The following is a 13,252-nucleotide window of genomic DNA, read 5'->3' as shown; positions in this document are numbered from 1 at the left end:
GCAATATGTGGGAAATGGCTGGCTTTTCCTGAGCCCGCTCTCACCCCTCCCTGAAATTATGTTACAGGCTAGCACAGGCCCAGTTCCCTGATTCCAGATCCCATAAAAGGACAACTTCTATCCGGTTTCTCTCTGTCTGGCCTCGACGCCAGAATCCAGCCAGGCGCCTGAGACCATTGAAGAGCTGTAATAACTAGGGCCTTGCCGCAGCTGCAGCGGCAACAGAATCCGGCTGTGCTCTCTAGAGAGGTTCCAGGAGAGCAAACAGAAAGAGAGACAAAGAGCCTTCCCTGGGAATTTCTGTGCACATTCCAGTGCTGCCTGCACGGCCCCCGAGGGTTATTATAGACTCAGAAACCGGATTGCATTAGAATAAAGCGTATAACTGGGTTTGGTGGGTGGTGGTGTTTTTTTAATTTGACTCTAATGGAAACAAGCATTCGGTGGAATTATTTTCCCCTCTGTACCGTTGTCCAAACCCACAGGAAGGGGAAACAGCGATCATAGGAGGTCTAAGGAAAGAAAAAGGCAGACACCAAAAATACAAAGATTATGAAGAAAGCAGATTCCAATTCCATAGCACTGCATGGGGCGGGGGGGCCATTGGAGAAGAGTTGGCCCCGGCATCAAGCTCCCTCTGAGCTCCCTGGCCTTCTCTCTGTCACTTCTGAGAGCACTGGGTCCCAGCCACACAGTGCTGGTTGGCCAGCGCCAAAACCAGAACCAGGCTGTTGTCTTCTCACTAGAATAACGGCCCCCTGATCTCGGCTGATGAAACCCGACACAATGTGCTCAAACATGTCTCCTCGGTGACCCAGCTGGAACTGAGTTCTGTGTTAGCCCTTAGCGCCGGGATGTGTCTCCAGGTCTTCCTTCCCCCAATTAGTAGGTGCTCAATTATTACCTGTGAAATGGAGTTCAGAGCATTCCAAGTATCGCAGTTAGCAGAAATTGAGTTTAATATCTTGTACATCAAGACCATAGCACAGAGATGGGATGCAGATATTTTAAGGTAACCGTTGAGATTACCAAACACACACCAGAGAATTACGTGGGTTATTAGCATCCTGCTCCCATTCCCCATGCTGTCTAAAGGGGTGCCATCGCACGCACGGATTTATAACACGGATGTGCACGCTGCGGAGGGGTTCCTGTTTCTGCTTTTCTGCGTGCTCCCTTTGCATCCCGAGGCTGGCTGCCTTTCTGCTGCATCTGTCACCAGAGCACCTTGACATCTGGATGCACCTTGATCCCGTTGGCGGTTTTTGAGCTTCTGCCACTTTGCTTTGTTTGGGGGAAATGAGCTCCCTCTTTCGGACCTAGTCATTTTTTGAATGTTTTTCCCTCGGCGTCGGTTGGGCCAGTGTCAGGGCGGCACTTCAGGAAGGAGCCAGGTGTCATGGGAAGCTGGCTCCTCTCTGTGCCTCCCAAGTGGTGTCAGTGTCCCGTTCCTTTCAGCCTCTCATCAGCGTCCCTGACATTGTGCCAAGAGCGTTGATTGAAACCAACTCTCTGGATACTGGTGCTCATTTGTGACGCCCCGTGGTTCTCTTACATGTTCACACAGTTAACAGGATCTTCCTCAACTGTTTTCCCAGTTGAGATGAGATATTTGGGAATCAAGTAGAGCATTTAATGTAATAAGTGGACAATAATCTTTGGAGGTTAATTTGTTTAAAACCTATGTAAGGTTGGGGTCCCATACGCCCTGTTAAGAGCCAGGACCATTAGCATCTACCACTGTTTAAAGTTGAGCTCGCACATAAATTTTAATTCTCTCTTAAATGAAGATGTATTTCAGTAGATGTAATGCTAAAATGCCTAGTAGTATTCTTCTAAAGAAGTACAATAAGCTCTTTAGCCTAAAAAAAATTATTTTTTAAATAATATCTTTAAAATTAAAACCTCACCTGACAGATGAATAAAAATGAGAAATTGGGCTACTTAACCCACCCTCTTCTGTGAGCATATACTCCTGCTGCCATATCATCGGTTTTCTTGGTTTGGGGGTTCAAAATGTAGCAATTTGATTTCATTGAAGGATGTGAGATGAAATGTATGCCTCTCTGTTTATATCATGCCCTCTAAAGCTGGGAAGGTGCTAAGAGGTGTGACCTTCACTCCCAGCTGTGGAGGGCACTTTCCTTCGCTATGGGATGGGACCCCCAGACTCGCTGAAAAAGCCACAGAGACACAGCACCCAGCTTCTCCCATCAGCAGTGGGGCTTCTTGACTTGAGCCCACTTTCAGCCACCTGGGAAGGACAGCGTTAGATAGGACAGAGGTGGGGATGGGAGCTTCCCCCTTCACACCCATCACCGCAGAGCTCAGCCATGGTGGGGAATGGTACAGAAGCTCTATGGCCAGCATCCTGCTTGCATTCTCAGTGACTCCACAGCACAATGGGAATCAGAATATCTGGTCTGGAATGGAACCGCACAGAACAGATTTTTATTTTTTCCATTCTCGTTTCATGACTAGATTAAGTGCTGTTGCCTGAAAGGATAAAGGAATCAAATTTTAGTTTTCATTTTTATCATTGCAAATACATTTACATTCTCCTATTTTACAAATGCAAAGAGCAGGCAAGCCACTTTCAATAATTTATTTTAAAATCAATGCTAATGAGGTTATGTCTCGTCAGTGGCCGAGTTTTACAATAAAGTCTGATTTATTTAGAAAAGATCTTCGGCGTAGCTTCCCATCTAATGGTGGTGGGAAGGAGGTGGAGTAGCAGGCACGGTGACCCTCCAACTTCGGATCCAATTTGTAATTCACAGCGGAGATCTGACCCAATTTACATTGATTAGAATTGGGAGGAAGAGACATCTGCGCACAGAGAGCAGAGGTAGGATAAATGCTCTCTGCAAAAGTGCCTGAGCACAGCAGATCACTGAGCTTTGTGACTGAGTTGCCTGATAGCAGCAAAAGAGCTGCGCTCTGTCCAAATTATTGTGCATCTCTAACACCGAGGGTGTACCAACTCTTCTTCTAAGAGTTGTTTTCAATCCTGTGAAATTAGTCCCGTGTCAAAAAGCAAGAGCATCATAGCAGAGAAGGAAGGGAATGGGCAAGTAATAAGTCAGTGTGCAAAGAATGATGTTTAACGTGACTTATTTTGTCACCATCTATTTCTGATATTTGATTTCACTCTTCCAATATCTCACGTCTTTATTCCTAATGGCGGGGTGTGGGGAGCACTACAGGTGGCACTAGGAAAGTGCTGCTACTTGGTCATACATGGAGATAAGAAGAATTGAGTCAAAGTATCTTATAGGGTAAATATATATATACATACATATGCTAATTTTTTACCTTGATAACAGGTTACTTATTTCTCCAGAGTATTGATCAATCCCTTCCTTTTTTATTTTACATACATGGAGATAAGAAGAATTGAGTCAAAGTATCTTGTAGGGTAAATTATGTGTGTGTGTGTGTGTATATATATATATATATTACCTTGATAACAGGTTACTTATTTCTCCAGAGTATCGATCCCTTCCTTTTTTATTTTTGCCGGGAAATTGTATCATTTTGTATGTGAAACCAATTATTTCTTTAATGGTCTAAAATATGTTTATGCTATTTCTTCTTACTTATGAGCTTAGAGTTTATTTCCCCAGTCTGACATATCAGAATTCATATTGCCCTATCAACCTTATATTTTGAAAAAGCTATCTCCTCAAACAGTTCCATTCAGTGGCATAACTATGGGGAAGCAAGAGAGTCTAAAATATGTTTATGCTATTTCTTCTTACTTATGAGGTTAGAGTTTATTTCCCCCAGTCTGACATATCAGAATTCATATTGCCCTATAAACCTTATATTTTGAAAAAGCCATCTCCTCAAAAAAGTTCCATTCAGTGGCATAACTATGGGGAAGCAAAAGAAGTAAGTGCCCTAAGACCCAGAAGGAGAAAGGAAAGGAAATGTAGACAGGAGAAACTTAAGTGTTCAGCCCTCAAAATGTTACTTATTATGCCCCATTCAGTGTGTGTGTGTGTGTGTGTGTGTGTGTGTGTGTGTGTGTGTGTGTGTGTGTAAGGACTCATGCTTTCTTTATAGAGGCCCAATGTTATCAGGTAGTATGAAGTCTGAGATGAAACAGGTTAATGAGGATCAGAAACACAGGCCAATCATGTTGTGACTTTGACCATAGAAACACTTGACTGGACTTAGACAATAGCACTGACTTAGAACCCATTGTGTACGTGTAGCAATTAATTAAAAGACCATCCCAACTGCCCTCAGGAGCTTACACTCTAGTGAACGAGGCAGGCTGAATAAGACCAGTAAAAAGATAACGACAAGCCCCAAGTACTAGGAACATAAATTTATGTTCATGACCAGCTTTTGTTACAGCTGAACAAAGCCTGATACATTAAGGACTAATTAATCACCGAGGTTTTAAACACGTGCTCAGCTTCACATGCTTGTGTGTGTGCAGGCCCCCTACACACACACACACACACACACACACACACACACACTAAATCTGGACATTCACATGGAGATGCTACATTTTGAAGAGAATTCCAGAAGGGGAGAAGCAATGGGATTTTAGGAAAAGGACCAGGACTTAGTGATAGGCACCTAAATAATCCAACGGATTGCCAGGGATCCTGCCAGGCTTGTCCGGTTCCTAGTGCAGTGCCTTGCATATAGTAAGCACTTTAAAATGTTTGTGAATGAATGAAGAGGGAGGGAAGAAGGAGAGGGCCTGTTTGAAGGTAAGAGGTGATTTTAAAAAAAAGAACATGGTAATTATTTCCTTAAGGAAGAGAGCGTGATGAGTTCAGAGGTATAAAAAACACAAGACCATTGACCATTAACTGCTAATGCTGACGATGTGTGTCCCCTCAGATGAAGAGCTCGACCTAGAAGAGGACGAGAGTGGCGCTGGACAAAAAAGAGGTATGAGAGCTCCACACGTGTACCGGCCCTGGGTAGGACACTGGGCTTCCGGCCGGAGAAAGCACCTTCCTTATATTACAGGGCTCACTAATTAAGAAGATACTGGTGTGTCGATCTCAAAAGCCCCAAATAAGATGACTGGAGAGGGAAATATCTTACCTCTAAAAGCAGCCACCCATTCGTTTTAATTAATGTTCCCAGAACAGTTAGGATTTCTCCTAGAGAAGGAGGAAACCACACCAGATATTTATTTTTTCCTATCAGTATTTCTGAAATCAGTGCAGGGGAAATAGAACTGCCTCATCTCGAAGAGATCGGAGGATTGAGAATGGAAAGAATGGAAATGTCCCCTCCCCGAGAGGCCCGGAGATTGCAAGTTCAGAGGGGAATGGAAATGTGTCAGACCTGAAAAGTGAACGTGGGCTGAAGGATAGCATCGCTTGGTGATGCTGACTCCTGATGGCCCGGTTAGATTCCAGGCACATTTGGAAATGAATATGTAACAGGTTTGTTGAATACAAAATCACATCTGATTCATCTCGGACTGTTAACCATGCTTCAGGCTCTTAGTGAGCCCATCCTTCCTAAGGTCAGGTGCCCCTCTAAAGCCTCCTTAAGTGGACCGAGGACCTATTCTGTCATCGTCAGTAAAGGAATGTGTGTTGCAAGGGCCACCTCAAGGACATTTCATTCCATCAGCAAAGCCTAAATTGTGGCTGATTTTTTTCTTCTTAGAGATTCTATGAGTCTTAAGCCTAGGAATTATTTTCCTCTTCCCCTCCCTGCTCCCTCTCCAATTCTCTGTTCCAATTTTTTTTTCCTCTTTCTCTTCTCTCTGCCTTTCCTTGTGACTTTTCTTCTCCTCTTTATCCATTCAGCAAAACCCCTTTCCTTGGTTCATTCCCTACAGAAAGCGAATATGTAACAGGTTTTAGTGAAGGACCCAACTTCATAAATATCCAACTTCTCCCAACGGGGAGAAGAGACAGCAAAGAGTCATGTGCCAAAGCAGGAGAGAAAGAAAGAACAGAGGCGAGTATGAGGCAGGAGTGTTAGCGTAGCTTCAAGTAAGTGCCTCATAACAACACGTGACTTAGTCCATTCTGAAACCTGTCCCCCTACTGTTTCCCACTTGCCATACAGACTTCCAACAGAAAATCTGTTTCCTGACCAGCCCGTGCCCCACGTATGCCTTTTCTCCTCTAGTTTCCATCACCGGAGCAGGAAGGAAACACTTCATGTGGGCAGCGAGGGTGGGAGACCTGGAAGCTCCCTATGGCCAACTTGATAGTAAACTTCATTCAGGAAGCAGCAGGCTTCTGGCAAAAGTCTAAAAATTCCGTTTCAGACTCCTCCTTCATCTCACTTCCTCCTTCTGCCTCTCTTTATAAGGTTCTATTTGGGGGTGGGGTGGGGGGGCAGGGTTGAGGGAGATTTATTTCCTGTTTCAGCAGCTATAATTCAAGTAGGTTTTTTTTATATATTAAAAAAAAACCTTTTGTTCTTCATGCTTCCTGCCTCCAAAATAGGTGTTGTTAATGTGTAGTGAGCTCTAAATATGTTTCTATGGTTTATACTTCCCACCAGTTATAATGATTGGTGACTTAGTGATTAAAAAAAAAAAACAGAGGAGGGCTTTGCGAGCTCTCTGCAGAATCTGAGGCAGGAATTTTTATTATTTGTGTTTACTTATTTATTTATTAAATTTATATAGTGCCTTTTCTCCAAAGGAGCTGTAGCAACAGCAACACATATGTAACATCCAAATGCCATCGCTTAGTGTTATAACAGTTAAATATGAAGGTCCGGAGGAAGGGTAGGCAGCCCCACTGGAAGCCTGTGAAAGGCATGGAACTCTGTGACAATGTGAATGCCTATGTAATAGACAAGCTACACAAGTTGGGCTTGCTTAGTTTTACACGCTACACAAGTTTGGTACATTTTCGTTTTTTCTAAGGTGACACATGCCTTTTGAGGGGAGAAAAAAGTCTTTTCTCCTAAAAGATACTGTGGTTAGCAGGGTTACCTTTAAAACCCGTTTTCTCTACCATTCCAGGGAAACTCCCCCCCCCCCCCCCCCCCCCCCCCGCGCTTTCCCCTAATGGAATTGCTAACGTTTTTAAAGCCCAACTAGATCGTATCAGAAGAGGAGGGGAAAAGGAATTCAGTTTATCCTTATTGGGTGTTAATGACCCTGGAAGACGTAATTTCTTTTATTTTATTCTGTTACCTAGAAAATCTATCACAGCCTTGTAGTATTGATTGTCCAATCTATAAAGAGCTTGGTTTACAGCATGACTATTAGTAACAGGGTTATTTTAATGAGTGACTCTTCAACACCTCAGATGTTCACTAAATTCTAACCCATCAGCCTAACAGGCTAACACTAAGTGTCTTCAGTGATGAGTTTATCTCCCTTTCCTATCATGAGAAGGCAGTGTCCAGGTAACCAGAAATAAAGCTCATTCTGTGTTGTTTATATGAAAACTACTGGCCATTTGCTTGGGTTGCCATGTCAAATAAAAAGCAGGGATGGAGCCCTAGCTGATTGGGCTCGGTGGTCGGCCTACAGACCAGAGGGTCCCGGGTTCAATTCCAGTCAATGGCACATACCTTGGTTGCAGACTCTTCCCTGGCCTGGTCTGGGCTCATGCAGAAGGCAACCAATTGATGTGTTTCTCCCACATTGCTATTTCTCTCTTTCTTTCCCTCTCTTTTTCACTCTCCCTAAAAATCAATGGAAAAATATCCTCAGATGAGGATTAACAAAAATCTATATATATAAAAGCCTAATGTGCAAATTGTTCCCTAGAGAGTTCGACCAGGAGACCAGGAGTTTGATCTCTCGCTATGATGTACGCTGACCACGAGGGGACAATACGGAATGAAGGAAGGCCCCGGCCAGCAGCCAGCAGCCGGGGAAGGAAGGCTCCAGCCAGCAGCTGGAAGGCCCCGATAGGTCCTGATCACTGGCCAGGCTTAGGGACCCTACCCATGCACGAATTTCGTGCACCAGGCCTCTAGTAATAATAATAATAAATAAATAAAAAGCAGAGATGGCGACACAAATCATCCTTAGATACATCAAACCTCTGACCAAGGGAGATCTTGAAACAGTTTATTTTCACTCTGAAATTGTGGGCGAACTCAGCCAAGGAGGAGCCCATGTTTAGTAGTTTCTGCAGGATAGAAAAATGGTCGCTGATGAGCATTCCATTCTTGAGGCATTCTGTTCACTTTGGTGCCCGCCAGTGGGGTGAACTATTACACAAAAGAAACAGAGGGAAGCCACAGAGGTATTTGCAGCTCTTACTTTTTGAAACTTATTTCCCAAGACCAAACATGAGTTAATTATCAGCCAGCTACAATTCTGGCCCAATAAAAGGAGCACGGGAGATGAGAATCTAGATCTGTGAGTGTTCTCACTTCAAGATCATAGTTATAACATTAAGGATCATAACTTCAAAAGTCAAGATTAAAGAGTTATAAAACCAAGCAAATGATATTGGTCAGTTGCTCTTCCTGTTCTGAGTCATAGTCAATGAGCTTGGCACATTCTTTCATGCGTTTCCTTCTGAATTAGTTAACATGGTATCAGACGGAGACTACTTTCATGGACTGAACATAGTGGCCTTTTCAAGCCCTTTCCAATGGGCCACTGCTTTGGCCTTCTTTGTCCAAGTCTTACCAACCCAGGCTCTAGCAAGGACTGGCTTTATGTGTCTTCTCATCCTGTTTCTCTTTTCTATAATTTGTTACGTAGTTGTACCCAATGCCAGGCCTTGTTGGCACAGTCCTTTTGCTCATCAAGAAAATGTAAACACAGATTGACCTGCCTTTAGCCTCTTTCTCTTGGTCGCAGCTTGAGTTCCAGAACTACCCAACGTCCTCCAAACAAAAGCCCAAGGTAACCTATGAACTCTGGAAGGAACATAGTCATGTTCTGTTGTCCCTAAGGAAGGCAGAAAGGGGTCCTGGTGCTTTCACCTTAGAACTGTCCACATCATAGAGGCTCGTTTCCGTTACAGGAAAATTACTATCACTGGTTATGAAGAACTTGGTGTGGAATGACAAATGCTTTGCAGTAAATACCTAGAAAAGATTGAAAAACAATATTTTTTTAACTTAGTCTGTTGCTCTTTTTTCTTTTCTTTTTTTTTTTGAATTGAGTATTTGCTCTTTTTTCTATGACATTTTGTTTACTGGAGCTTAGCTTCTCTTACATGAGATAAAGAAAATAAGATGCTGTCGCCCCCCCCCCCTTTTTTTTTCTCTAGTAAAATTCCTCAGCTCTGCTAGCAATTTAAAAGCCGTGATCATACCCATTAGCTTCTCCATCATTGTAATTGTTGTTAATTGTTATAACTGTTTTAGTTATTAGTGTTGTCATTATTGCTCTAGGTCCTCTGTCTGTTTTATGCTGAATATATTAGTGCTTTGCTTTTGAATTACCAGGCTTTATTTAGTGCAGAGTTACATTTTTTTTGAGAGGTATTGAGAAATACTGGCATTACGCTTTATTCTTTTGTTTTTCATTCCAAATGGACAGACTGGAAAAAAAATAATTAGATGGAATAATGTCCTCAAAATGAGAATGAGAATGTTTTGAATTAATTAAGTGGTCAGAATGCTGCACCATTTCTGATCTCAGAGTGCTGCCTCCCCGGCTGGATGGTAGGCCTGAGGGCAAGGACCAAATGTGGCCAATGTGGAATTCCCAGCATCTAGCATAGTCCCCAGCACTTAGTAGGTGCTGTGTACATGGTTGTTGAATGCTGAGGAATGAATGCAGTGAAGCTGTGTACACTCTTACGCATGAATGCAAACCACACATATGTTATACAGGGAGTTTGCAATAGTGAGTCCAATCTTGTCCAGCTAAGGTGTTCCTCCTCCCTGATTTCCTTAATACCAGAATACTGTCCAAATAGCAAGTCTAATCTTTTCCTCATGTTTAGCCTTTCATTCTGCTTATTTTTCAGAGTTTTTGGGGGGGTTTTTTTGTTTTTGTTTTTTTTGTTGTTGTTTTTTTGTTTGTTTTTTGTCATGGGTCTGATGATTCCAGTTCTTGGACTAGGCTGACCTATCTCCTGGATTCCTGAGCTCTATTTTCTTTTGGCCTTCAGCTTATAAAGAACTGAAGGCATTTTCTTTCTTTTTTTTTTCTTAGAAGATTTTCCTTTTCCTCCTAACTTCTTCCTTTCTCTGTCTGATCTATTGTGCTTTTAGAATAGGTCTTTTTTCAGGTGTTCTCCCCAGATGCCTTATATCCTCAATATCAATTTTTTTTTTTTACATATATACCCAAAAGGCACTCATAGTCTTAGGCACTATCCCACATCCAGGCATGTGGGGAGCAATACCCTGCAATGACCATCTGTTAGGCCAGAAAAAGCCAAGATAATGTTGTCAGTCTTACCATTTGGATATATCATTGTTTTAAAAATCTACTTTTATAAATTTTCTCTACCATGTTATATTGATGTCAATATACTTTTTATCCCTAAATTTAGACGAACTCTCTGGGTGATTAATCAACTCCATTCCAACTGCTTTCACTTTCCAGGGACTGATGTTTCTCTATTATTTCATGCACTGATATCCAAGAAATATATACCTTGTCCTTTCAATAGTTAGCATTTTCATCCCAAAGTATTGTTTCTTCCAAAAATATTCCGAACTGTGGCAGAATAGTTCCAGCGTAGTTGTCTTGTTTGCTGCCCTCTGTTGTCTACTGCATATACAAACCATTTTCTGCGTAAAGAAAACATGCCTGAGTTTCTATATGGTTAACATTTTTACTTCTGTTTGTAATAGCTGAGTCTTCACTAAATAGCTCTGTACCACCTCCGTTTTTGTGTGCGTTAAGCTTCCTATTAAAGTTCTTTTCCAGAGACATATATAGGGATGTTGTTCCCCTGTGCCTTTATTATTTGAATTGCTCCTAAGTTAATAACAAGCAGAAAAAAAGGGAAATATAGCCAGGGCCTCTGTTCCCCCACTGCCCCACATCTATTCCCACCCTCAGCAACTAGCACCATTACTCCTCAAGGGAGGGTCAAGGCAAATGAAGAGAAAGATGGAAACTGGTAAAAAAAAAAAATAGGGTCCCCCAAAATCACTTAAATTTTAATTAAAACCCAGGACTCCTGACTCCCAATGATAGGAGTTTCACCTTTGGTAGGTGCTTTGCTTAAAGCTCTCATACACAGCATCCTAAGGAAGGGGGAGCGTGGCCACATTATCCCTGGTCCAGTGGGCATTCGCTCTCCTGCCATTCAAATCCCCAGATCCTCTCCCACTTTGTACTCTAGTGTTTAACCTTTCCGGGTAGAAGAAGATCAATACAAATTCTTCATTGTTAAGAATCGATGGCTGTCCTGTGGCATCACTGCCATCTAGTTTTGCTGAGAAGCTCAGTAAATCTCTCCAGCTGCTTCTAAAGCTTGGTTTGTCGTCTTGAGTTGCTTTCATTTTTAATGCAGATCACTTTGGTTTCTGTTCCCCCGAGGGCTTGCAGATAAATCTTGGCAGACATGTTCAGGATCTACAAATGAGATGCTGGAAAAGGGCCAGCCCACCCAGAATTTAGTTGTAATGGATGAGACACCCCCTTGGTTCCACTTAAAGACTGAGCTATTTGTTTCCGTATTTATTGGTGATTGCCTCCTATAGTACCTGGGTGGGAAGTGTCCAGGATGAAGTTCCTCTGTAACAGAGGAGGCCAACATGTGAGACTGTGATGCAGACACGGGCCGGTTGACTCAGCCTCTCTTGTAAATAGGAAGTCAGAGACTTACCCCATTCCTTCCAACGCATAATGAAGGGAAGCACTGATGGTGTAGACGCCCTGGATCAAGAAAGTCTAGCAGGAAATCTCTTGGTGCTGCTTACGTACAGGCCAAGTGAAAAATTACCTGCCTGGTTTTCTTTTGTTAATAAATGAATATATTTATCATATTATTGAACAGCATCCGACTAAGGGTGATCTGTAAATATTTAATGTTAGTTAATGATCTCCCTCTCCCACAGTCCTTTGCTCATGCTGAGTATTTAGCTGTATCTCATCCCGGCCACTCTGAGTCTTGGGTTTCCTAGGGGCAATATAGAACCCTGGTTTCCATTTGCAGCAAAAATGTGGGCTCTATGGAAAAAGACAGAGTCTTTTTAACTTTGATTTCTCCTCTCTTTGATCAGTGGACTATGCCAGTTATTACCAGGGCTTATGGGATTGCCATGGTGACCAGCCAGACGAACTGTCCTTCCAGCGGGGTGACCTCATCCGCATTCTGAGCAAGGTAAAGACACAGAGTGTGGGGCTTGGATCAAAAGTTTATTTTTTCACTCTTGATGGTGTAGTCACCATAACCAGAATTATTCCGTGTCATACACTTCTCTTGTGCGTATCACGTGGCTGCCTCCCACATAAATTCCCATTGATTTATAATTCTTAAGGAAAATTTTAATTGAAAATTCAGACCCAGGAACCAATTTTCAAGTTTAAAAATACAACAAGGTAGACATAATACTAAAACTATGCCAATCAAAATCTGATCTTTTTAGGGTCTTGTGATATTTAAAAGGTCATCACTATGTACATAATTTATTATCATATAATACTCTTAAAACCATTCTGGCTAGATCAGATGCCTTGTTTCATTTATAGATAAACAAGACTGTAATATAATTATGCATGGAGGGAGGAGTCAGAGCTAGCCAGCTCAATTGGTTTGAGCAAGTGCTGATAAGACCAAGATAGTGAATCAAACCCCACAAGGGCCAGCTAACTTTATTCTCTTCCTCAGTCACAAAGTTAACCCCTAGCCCCAGCTAATCATCTCACAAATAGTGTTGCTGATCATAAAAGAATTGGGGGAGAAAAAAGGACAGATTATTATAGACCCATCACCTATGTGAAAGAGATTCAGAACTGATGGGCTACAGAGGAATCAGTAGCATTATCTTTTTTTTTTAATATATTTTATTGATTTTTTACAGAGAGGAAGGGAGAGAGATAGAGAGTTAGAAACATCAATGAGAGAGAAACATCGATCAGCTGCCTCCTGCACACCTCCTCCTGGGGATGTGCCCGCAACCAAGGTACATGCCCTTGACTGGAATCGAACCTGGGACTTTTCAGTCCGCAGGCCGACGCTCTATCCACTGAGCCAAACCGGTTACGGCTAGTAGCATTATCTTTGTAATGAAATACTACACATTCTGTATAGGTGGACTAAGGAACTAGGTCCCTGGAAAAAAAAAAAAAAACTTATTAAAAAGTTCTTTCTCGCCGTAACCGGTTTGGCTCAGTGGATAGAGCGTCGGCCTGCGGACT

General features: G+C 42.4%; 1 protein-coding gene across 1 annotated transcript in view; it reads left to right on the top strand.

Moving 5' to 3' along the window:
* Window positions 1–13,252, top strand: part of SKAP1 (src kinase associated phosphoprotein 1) — a 246,283-nt gene that overhangs the window by 212,501 nt on the left and 20,530 nt on the right. Inside the window, exons 10-11 of the mRNA XM_005862004.2 lie at window positions 4,867–4,917; window positions 12,115–12,215. Of these exons, the coding sequence (XP_005862066.1) occupies window positions 4,867–4,917; window positions 12,115–12,215 (152 nt within the window). The remainder of the gene's footprint in view (window positions 1–4,866; window positions 4,918–12,114; window positions 12,216–13,252) is intronic.

The sequence above is a fragment of the Myotis brandtii genome, unplaced genomic scaffold, assembly GCF_000412655.1.
Source record: "Myotis brandtii unplaced genomic scaffold, ASM41265v1 scaffold157, whole genome shotgun sequence".
Lineage (NCBI taxonomy): Eukaryota > Metazoa > Chordata > Mammalia > Chiroptera > Vespertilionidae > Myotis > Myotis brandtii.
Note: the sequence above shows the minus strand (reverse complement) of the source record. Positions and strands in the feature narration are given on the sequence as shown.